At 37.6% G+C, this 21,271-nt stretch overlaps 1 protein-coding gene across 2 annotated transcripts in view; it reads left to right on the forward strand.

The window, feature by feature from the left end:
* SGCG (sarcoglycan gamma) overlaps nucleotides 1-21,046 on the forward strand; it is a 102,809-nt gene extending 81,763 nt beyond the window's left edge. For both annotated transcript variants that reach the window (XM_054271735.1, XM_054271736.1), the window contains exons 7-9: nucleotides 1,602-1,674; nucleotides 18,729-18,852; nucleotides 20,375-21,046. In XM_054271735.1, coding sequence (XP_054127710.1) covers nucleotides 1,602-1,674; nucleotides 18,729-18,852; nucleotides 20,375-20,548 — 371 coding nt within the window. In that variant the 3' untranslated portion in view covers nucleotides 20,549-21,046. The remainder of the gene's footprint in view (nucleotides 1-1,601; nucleotides 1,675-18,728; nucleotides 18,853-20,374) is intronic.
* Nucleotides 21,047-21,271: the final 225 nt, after the last annotated feature.

The following is a 21,271-nucleotide window of genomic DNA, read 5'->3' on the forward strand; positions in this document are numbered from 1 at the left end:
TAATGAACATGAACTGAAATGTTAATGAAGCAGGGTTAATGCTCTGTCTGAATTAATAAATTTTATATTTTCCAGTATTATATTCATGCCAGTTTGTAATTTACAGAAAACGTAATCTATTTAAATTTATAAGAATATCAACAGCTAAATAAAATTTAAATTCAAGCTTAGTAAATCAATGATTGCTCAAAGTGGTGAAGTGATTTAATATGGTAATTCTTGTATCTTGGGTTCTTCTCTTCCGTCAAGGAGATTTCATTCTAGGAAATCAGGATTTCAGCTAAAACTCTTTTCAAAAAGCAGCACATTTTATGCCTTCTCAGGAAATCCTGAGAATTTTCCAGCAATCCTCATGAAGAGACAGTCTTCCTATCAGTTGTCTCAGCAATGTATTAATTTTAATGTTTTTCTTTGATTTCACCTCTTTTCTTTTTACCATGCTCTCTGAGGTTGCCCCAACCAATTTTTAATTATCTTTTTCCCTTTATACCACATTTATACAATCTATGCCGTACCTTTTAATCCTCCATTGCCATTCTCTGTCTGCACAGAGCCCAAATCCCTAACGTAGGGATTTCTACAGCTCAGAATTCTTTCCAGAGGGTAATGGCATAAAGAGCAGCCAGACAAGCCACCTTGACTAATACCCTAACTATTAAAATATATTGCCTTGCTACATATTCACCTGGAAAGTGCTCAGGTATATGAATCCTCAAAGCCAGAGAAGATCTCTCAACCTAAGACCGCTCCAGTTTTTGATGAGTACATCCAAAAAGCCAAGGCACAGAAGTTGAGAGGCTCCACCCTTGCCGTAGGTGGTGGTGTTCAGCTGCTTTTTTCGAGCTGCCTCTGTTGCTGAGGGGCTTTTGTCCTACATCAGCTGATTTCCTAGTGGAGCTTAGGTGGAAGGTGGTCACAGGGTTGGTGACACTGAAATAATGTGAAATAATGCTAATACTCAGGAGAGCAGAAATCGAAGTCCTTGGAAGATTTTCAGGTCCAACAGAGACCTGAGCAGGCTCCTGATGAGCCACTGTTTCTTTCTCTTTGGAATGAAACTACACATATATCAAGGTGTAAACCATCTGATCCCATAGTCATTAACATCTTGCTTGCAGAAACACCATTTCATATTCAGCAAGTCTGCCTGTAAATAGGGGAGAATCTTTGATAAAGCTATGTGACAGAAATTGTGATATGCATGGAGCAGTCTGAAATAAATATGATTATTTAGGACTGTAGCATTTGCAAAGATTTTGTATGGGTTTAATTATCTCTATTGACTATATTTAAATACAATTACATTGTATAAATCTTATTTATTTATTTTATGTCTGTAAGTAGTTTAAAATTTATCTGTCTTCAGACCATTTTAATAATTTAAAGCTGTACATTTACATTACTTCTATATTGTATTTGTCCAACCAAGGCTGCAATGGTAATAACATAGCTGTTTTTTAATTGTCTTTTAATTCTTAACATGAGTTCTCTTGATGTCCAACATCGAAATGGCCATATTAAAAAAACCACTCTTGCTATTTTTGTGTTATGTTTGAGGTATTACATTATAATGTTTTTTCATCTTTTGCTTTTTTTTGCAGGGCCTGAAGGGGCACTTTTTGAACATTCTGTAGAAACACCACTTGTGAAAGCAGAAGCTTTTAAACAGCTTAGGTAAGAATTTAGACATAAATCTAATAAGTAAATGTTATTTTCTATAAATATTCACATTTTTTGAACACATGATTTTCAACACAGAATTGCTAATAACTTTTTTCTGGGTTATGTGACAGGTTATTATTTTGAAGGAAAATTATACATATTGTTCTGCAATTTTGAATTATACTATGAATTGTTTGTTGCTGATGGTGAATATATTTAAAAACCCTGTGGAAAGATTTTCTGTAAACTTCTATTTTGCAGTTTTGAAAGACTTTGGAATATGACTTTTTCTACTTAGTTACAATATAAGTTGCTTGTCTGCAGTAGGTCATCAACCTGTAATTAGTCAAGGTTTTTGAAAACTAGTATCTGAGGAAGCAGACTAAGAAGAAAAGTTTGGAAATGCATGAAGCTCTAATGTATGAAGGGAATTAAAAATTGGTTGGGGCAACTTCAGAGATGATGGTGAAAAGAAGTGAAATCAAGAAAAAACCATCAAAAATTACTAAAAAGCAGTTTGGGCTGAGAAAATCATAATTAAGTACTTTGTATGTTTCAGAGCTCCTTAATTCAAGGATAGGCTTTTTTTGTGCATTAATCTATTTAGTTTTGAGTATCCCGAATTAGTTTATAATATGCTGGTTATGATGAGGTAATAAAGTCAAATTATATTCTCTTCATGAACATGTTATCTTTCATTTATATGCCAGTTCAAAGAAGGATTTGAAATGAAAGAGGATGTCTTTAACAATTGGATTTCTGTCCTTTCATACCTTGGCAGTTTGCTTCTTTTTTGTCATAATTTCTCTTTTTAGTTTTGCTCTCCAGTAGGGATAACTACTAGAGAGGAGTGGAGGCTGATGAAAGCTTTCAAAAACACTGTCTGTATCTTGTTGATTGAATTTTCAAATTGAGAATGACAAATGAGAGAGAGACTTTTAAGATAATTATTTTGATTATCTTATTTATATTTAAGATTTACTTTACCTTGTGCATGCATTTGAAGACAGTATGATTTCAAGGCATAATTTTTAACATATTGATGTCCACTTTCAAAAATGTGTTTCTTCTGTTATGGTAGAATTTGGATGTGAGAGACTTTGACCAATATTCTGCATTTTAAGCATACATTGTCTGGTTTTATAGGAAGTGGACTCATTATGTTGTAAATTTGACATTTTCTGTGATTATCTCGACTTCAGTGAAGTAGGAAATCAAATTTCCTAATTGCAAAATCAAGAAGCTCTCTGCAAATTTTGATTGGATATGAATCTATTATTTTCCATGGTTGTTACATTGCTTCAAATTCATAATCAATTAATATTTTAATAGGGTTAATATAGTTTTATTCTACATCTGTTATAAACTGTTACATTATAAGTTCTATTTGCACTGTTGTTTAACAACAATTGCAATGTTCCTGACTATATGCAACTATTGTTAGTATAATTTTTCTGCCTCTTTTTCAAATAGGATAACAGTAGGAAGGAAAACACTGAGCTTAATTCAAAGTGCTCCTAAAGTTCTCCTCCATGAATGAATTTACCTCACAGCTTACCTCTTTAGTGTTTGTCAACTATAAACAACTATTTTGATCTGGAATGTTGCTATTTGTTAGCAGATCTCAAATGTAATACATAAAATCCCACTCAGTTCTGTCTTCAATTAACTTAAAATAGGGGGAAGTACAGACTTCTCCAGAATTGACAGAAGTTTGTTAGTAATTATTGTGAATGTCTGGGAACTAGCGACATGGCCACTGACACACTTGTGACTGTATTTGACAGGAATCCAGAGCTGCTAAACACCTGTGCTAGAAACTGAGTTAGCTTAACCCCAAGAAAACTGATTTTGTGGGCATGAGGCTGTGCAATGCATGCACCACTCACTTGTGCCAGCATAGAATAGCTTGGGCTGGAAGAGACCTTTAAGATCATAAAGGTCCAACCCTTCCTGCCATGGGCACCTCCCACCAGACCAAGCTGCTCAGAGTCCCACCCAGCCTGGCCTTGGACACCTCCATCATCCGCAGCTTCTCTGGGCATCCTATTCCAGTGACCTACTATCCTCACAGCAAAGAAATTTTTCCCAGTATCTAATCTAAATCTTTCCTCCTTGCTCTATCACTTCATGCCCTTGTAAAATATCCCTCTTTTCTCTCCTCTCCTGGTAGGCCTTTACCAAGAGAAGTTCAGGATGCCTCAATCCTTTAATTTATTTTCTTTTTCTGTCATAATTAGTGTCAAGTTTGAAAGCAGAGATGGCAATAATTTCATATTTTCATGAAGGGATTCTGGGAAGGTTTAAGAAGGAAATGTACTGGTCTGCAGTGCAGATGGTAAATGAAGATGTAGGCAGAGAAGACCATTTTGTCAAGCTGGAGAAAGGTTACTTTCAAGGGTAACCTTAAATGTCGGCATAAGCAAAATTCATGCATTCTGTTGTGAAGGAGTTCAGACAAATTTACCAAGAAAATTTATATAATGCTTCACAAATAATCTATTTCATTCCACACGGTTAAATACAGGTACCTACCCACTGAAAAGTACTTGAATATGAAAATTTAAAATGCAATTTTAAGTATGACTTTCCTATTTCAGATTTGAAGATGCTTCCTTTCCAGATTAGTGTAGTGAGCACAGAGTTATAGTTAATATAATGTATTTGCTTACCTTCAGCCTTATCTCCACACCTTCACCATCTATTAATCTTCTGCTATTTTTCCTTTATTTTTCCTTCAGTGGTTGTGCTATGCCATGTGAATGTGATATGCTGGATGAATGTGTTATAAGGTGCCATGGTCTGCAGCATTAAATGTGGGGAACAGTGTTTTGAGAAACCCTATCCACTACAAATGGAGTTGCAGGTTTCAAGGAGATGACTGGAAAGCTGTTAATGCTCGTAATTTTTCAGCTCGTGTCATATGAATGGGGGCCACATTCTTTCTCTGTCATTCAGATTTAGAGTAAGATTTCAAACAAAGCTGACACAAATGGCCTCTGAATTACACATTCTGCTGGCTTTCTTGTCCAAATGCGGAATTTCAAGATAGACTGCTTTTTTGGAAACAAAGAGATGTGTGTGTTAGAACAAACGTGTCTTTTTATAGCTAACTTATTGAGATAGAGCGGTGCAATTATACTGTGGTCAGTGACTGTCTTTTCATTTGCAGTTTGAAGGAAAATTATAGAGTCCTTTTCAGTATAAAAGATGGAATTTTTGACTCACTCATAAAGAAAAAGAGATGTGTTCGCACTTACTTCCAGCTGGTAGGAAGAATTAAAACAACAAAACCTACATTTCAAGATTGTAGCTTTCCTAAGTTTAAAATAGCATTGCCTGCTTTTTAATTCCTTTAATGGACTTCCTATATCTAAGTAAGATCCATAGTTTTCATTTGCAGAAATTGTTAAGACTTTAGGACCAGGTGGACACCTAAAAATGGGGCCTTGCATGTAAGAAGTATCCAACAGACATCTCGAAGACGTGTTGAGAGTCACCAGGGAGGTTTGGATATATCCAGGAAATGTCCTTCCCTGACAAATACCATTGAGGAGGCACCTGGTTGAAAACAGCCAATTGTCATAGGGAGAACAGAAATATGTCAGTGATTGCTATGATCCAGCTCTTTATTCCTGCCAAGCTATTTTGTAGCCTTTTCCATGGCTCTTTGTGAGGGCTTGGACTTTGGTATGTATTTGGCACCTTGAGAACTTGCCTCAGTCAGGTCTCCTGGTGCTTCCTAAGAATTTATTTAGCTGACACCTAGAACTGAATCACAGCAAAGATTTAATGGAAAACAGAGATTTAACATCTTCCTTCCCAGAAAAACCTGAATTTAAACAGAATTAGGAAAGCTCATGTTCAGACACATACTTTGTGACCTAAAATGTAGGTCAAAAATCTGTAACAGCAACTACTGGAACTAGATGCTGTAGACAGAGACATTTATAACAGTTCCCTAAAAGCCATCTTTTCCCCAGGTTCCATGTTAAGCACTGGAAATAGACTCCTCTGATATTATCCCAAGTTTCATGCCAGCACACATACCTTTTTATATCCCTTGTTATCAAATAATATTCTCTGTGAAAACCGGTGTCTAATTTTAGACATTTTTCCAATCTGATGCTAACATATTTTTCTGATAACTTAAAACAGATTAGAATGTTATTTAGCCTATTCCTGCATTCCTCCTAAATTTTTGTATCCTTGAATAACATGGAGTTCATACATAGTTTTGTCATTTTTTTACCGTTTGCTTCTTGTCGTCTACATGGCTTTTGGTTTTCTAAGGGAAAACAGTGGATCAGCAAAACTCTTTAAATCTCAAAACAATGTTTCTGAGCTGAGCATTTGCATTTCCCAAACTTAAAAAAATGTGCTTACAAATGTGGCATTTTTCCATTTATCAACTAACTGTATACTATGAATAATGAATATAATGCTTACAAATTAGTACTATCTTTGTTCTCGTATTTGCTGTGTATGGCTGTCTGACTGCCAACAACTGTGCCTTCTGAGCACAAATCTTGTGGGAAATCACTTATAGTACACTCAGCTTGTGGTATTCAAACTGTCTTTTAACTGAGGGTTTACATTCAAGTTCAGAATGATTCACATCATTCCACTATTCTTGATTTTGGGGAGCTCTATAGCAGGAATGATATCACTGTTCCAGAGAGCCAACTTTTGCAGAGTATGATTATAAATTTATAGAGAGAGACATATGTTACCAGAATATGGGTATATTTAATGGTTTATGGGTATATAGTGAAAATATTTCAATATTCCCCAGGGAAACTGATGTATTCTAAACAAATGTTTCATATTGGTATTAAATAAAACTTCAAATGTGTAACTAAGGAAGCATTATTTTATATTTAACTGAAATATCTGTCCAACACTTAAAAGCATAAAAATATATATATACAGGTATGTGACTGACATGTTAGAGAATTTTGATAACTTGAACGCCAATTGTATGGTTTCTAGGTATCTGGTTAGGCTAGATTACTGTACTAATGGTAGACTTTTCCCTGTCTATATATTCATAATTGACATACACCCTTTAATTTTACATCTGTTCTGTGGCATCCAATAACTACTGATGTAGTTACGGTTTCTACTTCTCTCAGATGCTTTCTGAAGTCTTATTTTTAACCTTTCCAGTCCCCATTGATATTAGTTTTTCCTTTTACACTTGAAGTATTTGCTATGGTTAAACTATGTAATAAGAGGGAAAGCTGGAAACTGAATTTGTCGAGTTTTATGGCTGTATGAGTAAGAATTATGAAGGAAATGTAGAGAAATGTATAGAAGGCAACCAAGGGAAAAGCATTTGCCAAATTATTGTTTAATCATATTTGTTATACTAATGCTTGCATGCTAATTGCTTAAAAATACCATCTAACCAATTGACGTAAAGTCATTTTGATTTGCATTCATTATGAAAATCAAAAGCCCAGTCAGTCAGAAGAGAATGAATTACATAATAGAAAGTAGGAATAAGGTTATGATTCAGTGTTTGCAAGGCACCTCTGCTCCATGACTAGTGAGATATTTCTACTGCAGTGTGATTTTATGAGCCCTGGCCTTAATTTGATGGATATAAATTTGCCTTCATATACTTTTTGTAATCAGGTTAACTAAAAACACCATAAAATATGTATTTTGGAAGCTTTAAAGAATTTATTTCCATTCATCTGATGGACTCAAATGTGTAAAAAGGTGTCGTTTAGAAGGATTGGATAGTACAGGGCATCATGTTGATCACCTTTTCAGAAGCATTTCTGACTTGGGTATTTTAAAAAAACTCTTTTAGCAAAGTCTTGTGTATTACATCACATCTGGTTGTCTTGTAAGCAGTGATTTTTCCTATAAATGTTAGTGAAAAGAATTTTGCAAGCACTGTCATAAGTGACTTTCACTTCCTCCATTCCCATGGCTGATGTCTTTCCTAAAGCCTCAGTTTCTCAGAGATGTCACTCAACACATTAAAACCAATAAAAGTTGTTGCTGCTGTAGAAACAGAAACATGGGGCAGTCATTTAAGTATTTTCCATGGCTGCTTGTGTCAGTAGCACAAAGAGCAAAGCTGTGATGATTAATGCACCTGTTGAACTGGGTCCCTGACAATGTCAGACTGCTCAGTGAGTTTGCTACAGTGAACTTGTCACCAGTGATTACAGCATATTCCACCAGAGCACAAGCCACTGTGAAAACTTTGATAGTGATTGTCACAGTTTTAGACACCACCTTGCAGGTGACCACCTGGAGCCCTGTTTGTAAGCCTGATTGTGCTGTCGCTGATCCAAGCTGTAATACTGAGTTGAGCAGATCATGCCTTACATTATCTTTCACCTACATACATTTCTGCACATATATCAAGAGAACTGAAGGAGGAGGCAGGAAACAGGAGACACCCACCATTAGGAGGTGGGTGTGGGAAACACTGGGAGAAGAAAAGGGAGCGTTTCCTGCTAAGAGCAGCTTTTCCAAGATGCGTTGCACATGTACACCATCGCTACTCACTCTTTCCCCTCTCCCTTGGACTGTGTGCAGAGTTGTGATACTTCAGTTGTGAGGAGTCTGATGACAGTGTGGCACATTCAGCCACTGTACTAACAATCACAAGAAGGAAAGGGTATGACCTGCTTTTCAGCAAAGCCTCTTCACTGGAGTGTTTGTTTTCATGAAGAACATGTGGACATTATAAACAGCATTTACTGAAGAACTCCAGTTACTTGAAATCTTGCTATGTTTCAGCATATTAATAAAAAATTGCTTGAGAATCATATAAAAGAAAGGCATGGCAAATTTCAGCCTGGAAGGTAATTTTATGAAACTACTTATAAGGAAAATGCCAACCCCATTTTTTACAACAATGATGCAAGTGCTGTTATTATATGAGATTAAAATTTTATAATACAAGACATTATTTTATAATATTATTAAAGTAATTTGAAAAAGATAGCTGTGCTGGAAACATCTGCTATGTGCCAGATTTAATCACATTCACTGGGGCCTTGGTCATTTTTAATTACCTGGAGAGTCAGCATATCATAAAATTGAGGTCATCACAGAGACCTCTTTTTAATTAGCTCTTACCACTCTCCATCACAACTGTCAGTCTTGAAAGAGGCTTCTATTTTAATCATGTCTTAGTCTTATCTTTAGTCTTCATTCCTTCAGCGACTCTGCATTGAGTGACAGTAGGCAAACAGGAAAAAACACCTCAATATTTAAAATGGATGGAGAACTAATAAACAAATAAGTACACTGCGATAATCATATCTTCTGTGTTTTGGAATACATTATAAATGTTATTTTAAATTGCTTTTAGAGCCTTTTCAAAGTGCCATTAAAACTGGGAACTGTTTTGTTCTTTTTTTAAGAGAACATGTAAATGCATTTGTCCTATAACTTTGAGCACTTCTTTTATGTGGCTTACATTAAAAAAAAAGTTCTGTTAACCAAAACCTTGGGAACTGGAAACATCTGTTATTCAAATCTGGCTTTGTAATTGTGCTTGTGCACAGAGATCCCCCCTAAGCCGTAAACAGTGTTAGTGCCTGCTGTGCTGATGCTGAACAATTCCCTTGAATCCAGAATCTCATAACTGAGCTTTACTGGAATCATCTGCTGCCACGCATTTCAGATTTGCAACATAAATACACAACTAACTTGGAACGTGTTTTATTTCAAGAAATAAAACTATGCTAAGAATGTTTATATAAATTAAAGAAAAACATGCTAAAGGAAACGCCAGCTGACACCTTCAAGAGCAGCAGATACTCCCAATATTTAAGAATGGCACCCCAAAAGAATGCAGGGCTTTGGGGGTCTGCCCTTGATCATTATCCTCGATCATTTTTAGCATAAGTCAAAATGAGCTTAAAAAAGCCCAGTAGATTTATTTATTTAAAAATCAACTGTGTTTCCTCTGCATATGGAGTAGCGCTAAAAAGTGAGCACATACAAAAACCCCTTCATCTGCATTTGCCTAACATTTTTGCTGATTCTAAATTGTTTCTTCATTGTTCATGCATGTGATTTAGCTGATGGTTCAGCAGACATTCCTGGTTAACATTCATCTCTTACATATTTAGGCTGCATTCATGCGACTGAGTCCAAAGCTAGAGGACCTCTCTGTTCCCAGAGTAAGCAGATGCATCTCAGATGTCCATCCAGGTTTAGAATACTCCTCTCTCTGCAAGCAAAATCATTCATTCGTTCGTTCACTGAAGTGGAAAGGGATCCTCCCACAAGCCACCCACACAGAAACTAAGATTCCTGGAGCATGGCCCCAGGGGTTTACAACTGTTTGGGTAGATGTTCAGGTGGAGTCGATTAAATTTATTTGGACATCTAGTGCAGATACCTGTACTGCATCTCATCACTTTTGGTGGAAGGCAACAGGTATTGTGAGGGCATTTTACAGAGATATCTAAAATAGAGCAGAATATTTATGCTCTAGCACTACTTCTTTCCTTCTGTTAATTTTGAAGGAATGGGGGATCAATGGCATTTCTTTAGGAATTGTGCACTTGCCAACTACACCATGTTTGGTTAATGTCTGAGGAAATGAAAATTCATCATAAGAAATCAGGCACTGCACTGGGAGATGTTCAAGTTGCAGAATAAAAGCTTTCCACTTGGAACCTAGTATTTCATAAATTCATCTATTCATCTAAATTGCTAATCATGGTTTATATAACCATGTGACTAGGATTAGAAATGGCTGCCAGTTACTGGTTCTTGTTTGATATCAGGCATGAGATAATGAGTCCTTCCAAGCTAATCATTAGCTTGGAATGCTATGACTTTTTCTTTTCAGGAAAGTCATGACAACATCATATTTACCTAAAAGAAGTATCCTTTATTAGTTGGTAAAAATCCATGGTTGTCTTGTACTCACAAAAAACTTGGAGAATTTCAAATAGTTTAAGTGTTTTCCTTGCCAGCAAGTTTCTGAATATCTTCTTCCTTCAAAACCTTCTCTATATCTTCTGCATCAAATTCAGGTTTCTTTTTTATACCAGTCTTGATAACTGTGCATCCCATATATCTACATTTATATTTATTATCTCCTACAGTTCTTCCCTTGGCTCCTGTAATTCTTGTTTTGAACATTTTTCTGGTTTTCTGTCCTACACTGCACACTCATCTCCAATGTCCTCCTTTGACTGACTTATTTCTTAAAGCTTATGATTATTCAAATATGTATCAGAAAAATAGCACAATCTCTCTTTTCTTCTAATCTGAGATCATCAGATTGCCCACAGTCTGAAACACAACAGAATAAGACAGCCTTATATTGTTAGTGCTTTTCTGTTATGGAGTCCTAAGCACAGACGTCATTAGAGGAACACAATCCAGGTTGATTTCCTGGGTCCTGCATTTCTGATATTGGAATATGTAAAAGTTGTACACCCTGATGCAGCACTGGGGCACATAACAGACTTGCCTCCAAATCCAAGATCTTGGAGCTATAAGCTTATATTAAGTCCATGGATAAAATTATTTAAATATAGGCATAAATAAGGACAAATGGATTAATTTATCTACAGAAAATTAAACTTACAATAGAATCTGATTAATTATGATTTTATTTTCTCACAATGATTGTCTTAACATGAAAAGCATAAAGAGTCTAAGATCCATTACTGCCATTGCTCAATATTCCAAAAGATCATTACAAGATTGTTTTAGCTTTAGATTGTTTTAGCATTCCCTATAGGTTGCTTATTTGAGCTTAATGAGTATTTGTGCTCTGATTTCTTTGTTTCTCCATTACATGATTTTGTAATTTCACAGTGACTCCCCTTCACCCCAGCCAAGCTCAGTAAACCCAGCTGTGTTGTGTATGATGAAAACTCCTTCCCAAGAGTTAGAAGAAAGGGAAATATGAAAGTGGTTCAGTGAGGTTTTTTTACCCTCCAGATATGAGAGCTCAGCCCTGAAATGGTTGAGTAATGAATGGTTGAGTAATGCCCCTAGGCCTTACCAGCAGAGGCCTCTGGGAGGGGAGTCTAATAAACATGAAAAGAAAGGATCCTGCAGCAGTATTATACATGCCATACAGAAGGCCTGAACTGCAATTAGTAATGACTTGCTTGTGTTTCATGACTGTCTTTGTGCATGAATGTGATTGTCCAGAGAAAGAAGATTACCAAGAAAAGCAGAGCCTACTACAGCATTTTGTAGTTATTTCAGGGTACTTCTGCTGTTATGAAGGTATTTGGGATGTTTCAGAAAATAGACATTTCTGTCTATTTTCAGAGGCCAGAGGTGTTACAAGCTGCCAGTAAAGCACAGCACATTTTGAGCCTTCCCCAAGTGATTGGAGGCAAAATGATGGACCTTCCAAAATGACATTTTCATTAGTGCATTTAAGCAATAAACAGAAAAAAACAAAAAAAGGAGGTTACTTTTAAAATCAAATTAGAACAGATTGCTCTATCATTTTATAGTCTTTAAGTTACAACATAGGATCACTGAAGATTTTAAAGCTTCAGAATTCCTGGAAAAAATAGGTGCTTTATGAACAGCTGCTTATATTCTAGCCAAATATTTTTTCTCTAATGGAGTTCCTGTGTATATACACTTGCCTCTAAACAGATGTTTTCATAGTATGCTTCTCTGAATTCACTTGTACCCTATGTGTTTTCTTACAGTGTTATCAGACAACTTTTCTCTATTTTCACAAGAGACTGGTGATTTTTTTTATTACGGGCACAAAACCTTTATTTGACTTAATAGTTTTGGCATGGTAAAGTTGAAAGCACAGTTTTAATATTAAGCTGTATCTCATGCTACTCTTAAGTTTTCCTGTAGGTTTTTCTGCAATGGAAGAGCCAGATTCACTTGATAGAAAATTACTAAATGTTCTTTACTTTAAATTTTGAGATAATTGCTGTTAAATTTTGATTCATTAAAAATTTACTGGTTTGACTATTACATTTCATTGTGGCATAAATAATAAATTAGTGTTCAGTATATAGGAGATGTAGATATTGACATTGGTCTTACTAAAACAGAATATGCGTCCTAGTTCAGGCAAGTCACAGAGGCAATAGTCCTTGGAAAATGAGTTTTTTGAACTAAGCTACAAAAATTGGGAGATAGATTATAACCATTGACCAACTAATGGGCTTGACAAGGAAAAATGGATGCAGTTTTTCAATCAATTTTTCTCATTATGTTTCATTTAGTTTAAGTCGGTGAAGTTCAGACTTAGAATGCCAAAATGAATGAATGCAAAATGGAAGACAATATCATCCAGGTGGGAAGTGATTATTCCACCTCTTAATGAAGGAATTCAATAGGTGTGATGCAAAATGGGACATCTTAGAAAGAAAAATCAGTCAGCATTTGAAAGATTTGTAGAAGTCATGTCAAATCAGAATTTTGTGCTAAAGCTTGACTAAGTAACTGCTATATTTTCATTATGCAGAAACTTACGGGGAAGAAGATTTTATGAGTCATTAGTATTTTCTATTCTTTGACATTCAGTAAGAGCTATCACATCTTACTGTTGAATACTGATACTTCCGTGTCCTCAAGATAGACACAGTTGATGGAATATGCTGTGAAACTCATTTTTCCTCTTTGCAAGGAGATGTAATTTTAGGAGCTGTTCCAAAGAAAATGCTTTTACAAAATACAGAAATGAGGCTTATAATGAGACTGAGATCTCAGTCCTGTTGTTTTGTCCTTCTTTGCCTTTGGACCATCTGGCAAGCAGCCAAAAGCACAAGGCAGAACACCAAGATGCTCAAGTTTGGGTAGTCATGTTCTTGCAGCATCCTGATTTCCATCCCCACTCACCTGACCTCAAAACAGCAAGCTGCTGGGAGATAAGTGAATATGGGTGGGGATTGGCAGTGGGCATTACTCCATGCCTGCTGCTCACTCTCCACCTCTAGAACTCCAGCCCAGTTTTGCTCAGCTCGTGTCAACAGGAATCCAGATTCCTCATAAAGAAAGGATATGGTTTGAAATTGCATGTACTGCACCATAAATAAATGCTGACAATGTCTTTTTGCTGTGTGACTAGTGCATGCTGTGCCTGTGGTTTACTCTCTTACAATGTGTAGCTGCATGGCTGGGGAATTAGACTGCTTTCAGACTAATCAAAAAGTCAATATACTCCTATTGCCTTTTAAAGGTTAACGTACATTCAAAAAGCAGGGATCAAAGCAGACATCTACAGAGAACCAAGGCCAATTAAGGCCACAGAATCCTCTAGGTTGCTTTTTTGCCTTTCAAAACAGTAGTTCCTTGACAGGTTAAAGATTTTCCTTTTTCCCCTCTTTCCCTCATGGGTTTATTTTTTTTTTCCTCTTCATTTCTTGCCTTTTCTATTCATCCTTTGCTCCATGACCTCTAGTCATTTTTTAATTAAAAAATTACTATAGTTATTTATTGTTTAATAATCATAATTTAATTTCTGTTTCCCTTAAACCTTTACAAAGTCAAATGAATTCTGGGGCAGGTGTTCATGGCAGGATTTCTTTTTGCACACCAAAGGTATACGAGGGTCTCTTGCTTAGCTGATGATGTGAGAAAGATGTTTTGATTATAGAATCATAAGATGGTTTGAGTTACAAGGGTCCTTAAAAGTCATCTATTTCCAGCCCCCTGTCATGAGCAGGTACACCTTCCACTAGACCAGGTTGCTCAAGGCCCTGTGTAACCTGACCTTGGACACTTCCAGGGATGCACAATTGTTGGGTTCACTACAAAATTAGAGCTAGTGTTGATCCTGGACCTGTTCAGTCCAGTTACAGTAATCCTGATCTTCCTCAGACAGGTGCTGGGAAGAATGCATACAGATGGGCAACTTCTGTCTAAGGTCATACCACTGAATTCTCTTCCCATTGAATTCAGGAGAGATGATGACTCCTGAGCTGGAAAGGTCAAAAAGGGGTCAGAAGGAAAGGATAAACAATTACCCAAGAGCAAGCTGGTTCCTCAGTCCTGCTCTGAGGGTCAAGCAACCCCAAAGTGCAGTAGGAAACTTGTGGTACTCTTTCTTCAGTGTTAGAACTAGCTTTCTAATACCTTGTGATACTTAAAAGATCTGTAAGGCATCCTTCTGACTCCTGCCCGACCAGGATGAAAAAAGAGATCAATATTCCTGCAGCATGCACAGGCAGTGTCGCCTGCTTCTTTACCAGAACTGCTGCAGGCTGTCCCTGCCCTCACATCCTCCCTAACAGCCAACTGAGCAATTTCGGGTGATCTTATATCTCCACAAGTTAGCAACATGCTTATAGGAAAAGGGAAATGTCCAAGCCTTTTGGTTGTTGGGATGGTTTCAGATCCAGAGCCTGGATGCTGTCGAGGTTCTCTCAGAATATTTTTTCACACAGGCCTTCATGAATTATTTAGCACAGCTCAGCACCAAATTTCTTTGGCTGCCAGACAAGACAGTATAGTTGACTCCTGGAACTCTTACCAACAAGTAAATATTATCTTTGCTGTTATCAATTGCAATGGACTGTGGAGAACCAATATTCAGCAAATGACAGGTGTAAAATATCCCCAGGGACCACCTATTCTCTCACTCTTCCCTGGCTTTCAGAAGCTGACATGGTGCAGTTTCTCAGGGTACAGGGATCAGGGTGAAGGCAAAGTAACTATTCTGCAAGTGGGCCCAGGTGTGGCTTGCTTTGCCTTACAATCTGTGGGTATGTGTACTTGAGTGTCTAAATTCAAATTAGAAACATGCTTGGGAGAGAAATCTCCCAATGGCCTGTGAGTTCTCCACATCTTGATTTTCATTGTGGAACTGTTTGGGAGACATGGACAGGGTGACATTTGTGTTAAAGTATTCTGAACACATCAGGTGGTCTCGTGGAGAACACCTGATGTGCTCCAACCTTTATGGGCATCCAGCTGGCAACACCTAGTCCAGAGTTCTCCTCAGGACACACATAATGGGCTGCCAGGTCCTTGGCATCAAATATTGTGCTGCCCAGATCAATTTCTCTTGCACCACACCCCTTGCTAATTGACCCTGGCAGCTACTGCAGTACCTAGAAGCTACTCATAAGTACAGAATCCATCTTCCCAAGCGAGATAGAGGCTGTGACAGATGTCACATTTAGGACAGCACATTACATAGATTAATTCCCCTAGATGGAAAAGATCATTCACTTCATCCTCTTAAATGTAATTCATGTGTCTGTAAGTTTAAAAAAAATATAAAGTGACTGGTACCAATATATTCCCTCATTATTCTAATGCACAAATTCAAACATTATAAAGTGACCAAAAACTCTTAAGACAATTAATTTCTTCCCTGTTACTCTCCAAGCACCCTCCATCATTTGCAAACAAACTGAATTCTTGCTTTGTCAGGACACCTGAGAGACGCACATCAGTGTGGGGACTGAGAAGGGACATTCAAAGTCAAGGTTCGACTTAGGCTGTTTCTGCACTAGGTGCCCATTTCCCTTTGAGTGCATCTGGACTTTAGACACCAAACCTTAGAATACTGTACAAAGAAATGAGTCATTAGTGTTATTGACTCTTGCCTTTGCTAGGATCTCACATATTGCAGTTCACATCACTGATTCACAACAGTTTGCATTGCCAGGAAGCTTCAATGACGTGCTTAATTAGGCAAATCCAGGCTGAGTTAATCTAGAAATAGGACCTGTATAAACAGCAGAAATTTAGGTTTGTGATTAATATAGCAAATGTAATTCTGCCATGTAATTTAAATTATGTGTATGTCATATCATAAATCTAAGTGCTTCCGAAGTCTGTAGGCTTCGTGCTAGCATTAATTTTTGTAGAAAGTAAGAAATATTTCTCTTGTGTTTGATTGCTTTTTAAAGTCCAGGTCTGATATACTCTCAAAAGTTTGTCCCAGTCTGCTGTTTTGTGATATTTAATGGAGTTTAAAAATAAAAATTTATGCCTACGTATAATTTGCTTATTTAGGTGAAATGCATTACAAAAGAACATCAGGTATTTCAGACTTTAAAGCTTTTTGTTAAGACAAACTATGACAAAGTTATATTTAACTACTTTGACACTAATTTATGAAAATACATTAAATTTTAAAAATTGAAAATAGAAACTTTTTTAATTTTTCAGTATATAATGCATACAAATGTGCCCTGAAAGATATTCCCGTGAAGCAGACCACCCACATTAATCACTCAAGGAAGAGCTGATTTTCTATTTCATAGAGGTATAAATTTAGAGATCTAAAGCAAAAATTCATACAAAAGTTGTTAAATTCCAAACACTGTGTAATAAAGATTACTAATACTATATTGGTTGTCTGATTCAGAACTTATTCTCATGACCTGGTGCACAGCATAATCAGGACTGAAGTTTGTGCTATCTCAGGTTGATGGGGTGAGGCATTAAATTGTTTTGTGGATATGGTCTCAATAAGGGGCTATGATGCATTTACCCATTGTCAGTATTTTATTTATTTATCAGGCTGGAGTTTAAACTAATTGAAGGTGATGAAGCCAGGAGGTGTCAGGGAGAGGCAGATCATAGAAATATAAAGTCATAGAATTGTTTGGGTTGGAAGGGACCTTTCAAGATCAGAGAAGATAGAATCTTCTGCTAACTCTGGCCAGCAGTGATGATAAGCCAATATTGCTTGAGCTATTTTCAGATTTGAGAATAAAAATGAAGTTTCAGTGACTGTGCTAAGATATCATGGATTCAGGTTTTAAGTTATCAGCTGGATTTTGCTTCTTCAGAACTCAAAAATACAACTGAACTTTCGCACAAGCACAAACTCTCTTCTTTTACATTCTGGCTTTAATGAAGTAACAGGAAAACAAAAAGAAAATGAAGAATTGTGTCTCAGTAAATTAGATAGCTAATTCCTGCCAATAATTGGCAGTCAGAGTCTGGACTCACTACACAGTGCATTCCCAGTAAAGGACCTACTTGGGCAGAGCTTCCACTCGCCCGGTCTGGCAGCTGTGGAGCACCTGTGGAGCCAGCACAACATCTGCTGGGAGTGCAAGCACACACACACACAACCCTCTGCATTTCTGGAAAACACAGTGGCTTGGGAACAAGTGTGTCTGTGTTCTGAAGTGTGGATGCAGCCCACACTCTTTGGTATGTGTCCAGAGAATAGGAAAGCCAGCACATGTAAACAGGGACCGCAGTTGTCTCACTTTCTCTAGCCTTCATATTCACCTGTTTAGTATTGGCTGGTGTCTTCAGGAAGGGTGAGTGAATATTCATAAGTAAAACCTAATAGGTATCAATTCTGATCCTGCAGTGCCTCCAGATGAAGCAGTTCTTGGTAATGGTCAAAAGAAGCAACATAATCACTAGCTTTTTGCTAGGATTGGGTTTTTTCTTTCCTTCTCATGATTTTTAGTTACTACTTCTATCCCTTCTACTTAACATGGAAAAGATAGCAAAATTGTGAAGGAACAAAGCCTTATCTCTTTGAAAAATAAAAATTATTATTCCTGCTCAGCTGATCCAACGAGGTGATTACTCAGATAATACAGTGCCTTCCTGCCATCTTGTGGCACTGCAAGGTTTGCAACTCCCTGTTTGTTGTACTGTATAATTTTTATTTCAAATTAACAGTTTTAAGTTTCAGATGTCATCTAGTTAAACAACACACACACACAAAGAGTGAAATCTTGCTCTAGCTAATTGCAGTGTCAGAAATCCCATTGATTTTAAAAAGTTCCAGACTGTATTAATTGTATTTATTTCAATGTCTTATTATGTCAAAAATGAAAACAAATTGAAACTAATGTAAAACTGGGTTTCAGGTTAATAGATTAGGTTACTGTTATACTGAAATAATCTGCAGTTATGTATGAAATAATACCTTGCATTTCTATTATGAATTGATCTGTATTTTTCATTTGGGATACTTTGTTGGTTTTCAAAATAGCTGCCTCCTTTTTTAAGTCTGCCTGAAGGAAAGGAAAAATGCATCTTTTGTATGACTTCAGAGCCTGCAAGAGCTTGTTCAATGTTTACTTATTTTTCTAAAAAAAAAAGAATGTATGAGATTGTGGTACTGTCCAATTTTCTGCTCCTACTTTTAGGCTGGAATCACCAACTCGATCTCTGAGCATGGATGCACCACGAGGAATTAATATTAAAGCACAAGCTGGGAATATTGAAGCGCTTTCCCAGATGGATATCAAACTACACAGCAGTGATGGCGTGGTGAGTACAAGCCCTTCTTTTCCATAACTGTGGTTGATCTTCTGGGTGACTGTAACTTCAAGTCTTTTTTTCAAGTTCTGTTAATTTAGTTCCTCAGGTTTTAGGTGGCAGGATATTAAAATTAATAGTGCCAATAATAGAACTATTATTTATGCAAATAATACGACCAACAGACATAATGTTGTATTAGCTTAGAGAGATGCTTTCTAATGAAACTTGGATACTGCTTAGCTCCCTCCTAGCGCAGTGATTCCCAGGCACCCCAGCGAGGAACCTTGGCTCAGAAGCAGATGCAGCCCCAGAGTGGCAAAATTAAGGAGTGAAGCTCTGCAGACATCATTAACAGCAGGCAACACGCAGCAGCCTATTTATCCCCTCTGCAAGGCTGTACTGTGCCAGTTCTTCCACGGAGGAACTACGGACCAACCCACGTCCATCCTTAACCAGCTGGCTCCGTGGTGAGGCCTCAGCACTCAGGCCAGGACAGACCTGGATCCAGCAGCAGTGCTTGTGTCCCGCTCTTCTGTGCACAGGCAGGGACCCTGTCACTTACCTTAGAATCATAGAGTGAATTGTGCTGGAAGGGACCTTAAACATCATCCAGGTCCAATTTCCCCTGCCATGGCCAGGGACACCTTCAAATAGACCAGGCTGCTCAGAGCTCAATCCAATCTGGCCTTGAACACTTCCAGGCATGGGTCATCGACAAGTTCTCTGGGCAACCTGTTCTGTGCCTCACCACTGGAAGAAGTTCTTTTTTATATCTAATCTAAATCTATCTTCTTTTAGTTTAAAACCAGTATGCCTCATAAAGGGTCCCTCCCCAGCTTTCTTGTAGGCTCTCTTTAAGTACTGGAAGGCTGCAATGAGGTCTCCCCAGAGCCTTCTCTTCTCCATGCTGAAAAACTCCAGTTCTCTCAGCCTTTCCTCACAGGAGAGGTGCTCCATCCCTCTGAGCATCTTCGTGTCCTTCCTCTTAACTAACTTCAAGAGATCCATGTCTTTCTTATTTTGGGGGCCCCAGAGCTAATGCAGCACTGCAGGTGAGCTCTCACCAGAACAGAGCAGAGGAGCAGAATTCCCTCCCTTGCCCCTGCCCATGCTACTCCTGTTGTAGCCCAGGATGTGATTGATTTTCTGAGCTGCAAGCACACATTGCTGGCTCATACATAGGTTTTCATTTGTCAATACCCCTACATCTTTCTTCTAAGGGCTTCTCTCAATCCATTCATCACCCTGCTTGTTTCCATTTTGGGGATTGCCCCAACACAGGTGCAGGACATTGCACTTGGCCTTGTTGAACTTCACGAGTTCTCTGCTAAGGAGAGGATAGGCACCAACTTATTCCTGTCCTTTGTTTATGTCTGCCAAGAGCCTAGGGCTCAGAGAAACTTTGTATATAACAAGTCCAGTGTAAAAGGCCGTTCTTAGGCCTCTGCCTAGCCAAATTCACCTTGTCTCATGGCACATGATTGCTTTACCATGTCTAATAACCTTGTTTCTCCTGCTTTTTCCCACACAGCTTTTGCTGGATGCTGAAACCGTGCGACTGCCCAAGCTGCCTGAGGGTACAAGGGGTGGATCTGGGATTTCTCAGGGGCTCTATGAAATCTGTGTGTGTCCAGATGGAAAGCTCTACTTGTCAGTGGCTGGTGTGGGCTCCACTTGCCAGGAATACAGCCGAGTCTGCCAGTGAGGCACCCAAAAGGCCACACACCCCCTTGGGCATCTGGGTTTTGTATTACTCCTAAAGAGCATTACTGAAAGCATATTTTTCAGCATTTTAGAAACAAAGTACTTACAATTTAGGAAACAAATCTGCATCTACAGTTCTGGAATACAGGGTGTAAGGGGAAGAAGAGCACAAATGCCATTTCCACTTCAGAAGAACGACTTGAAGCAAATTACATGTTTTGTCAGTAACACTTGGAAAACAGCCTTACAGAGAGTATAAAAAATAAAACAAATATGTTTCCTTGCTGAACTGTTATTCAGTCAGATAATTATGTCATTGTTCGTATTTTTGAGATCCATGGGTTTTTCCTCTCACTACATGTAAACACTTACTGTATTAGTGGGTGAAATGAAATAGAGGGAACTACTTGAATTATTTGTAAGACAAAGCATTATTTGGAAAATTCAGAAAGTGCCAGCAAATGGTCTATGCAATTTTGTTCTTGCAATAACACAAGATGTGGTATTTGTGTGAGTTCTTGTTAATTTGTTGATAGCTTTCTGTTTTAATTTGGCAACACATATGCTGATTTGCTTCTTACTGAGATTCGTATAAAAATAACTAATGCAAAAAGCTCCAGAAGTCATGAAGGCCTCTCTGTGTCTCAGATCCATTCACTATAAAACAGAGAAGTATGTTAGTATATTTTATAATAACATTGTTTGTTCTACTGCCTGTACCATC

Source organism: Melozone crissalis, unplaced genomic scaffold, assembly GCF_028551555.1.
Source record: "Melozone crissalis strain CALT ecotype California unplaced genomic scaffold, PUWL_Pcris_2 ptg000013l_1, whole genome shotgun sequence".
Classification (NCBI taxonomy): domain Eukaryota; kingdom Metazoa; phylum Chordata; class Aves; order Passeriformes; family Passerellidae; genus Melozone; species Melozone crissalis.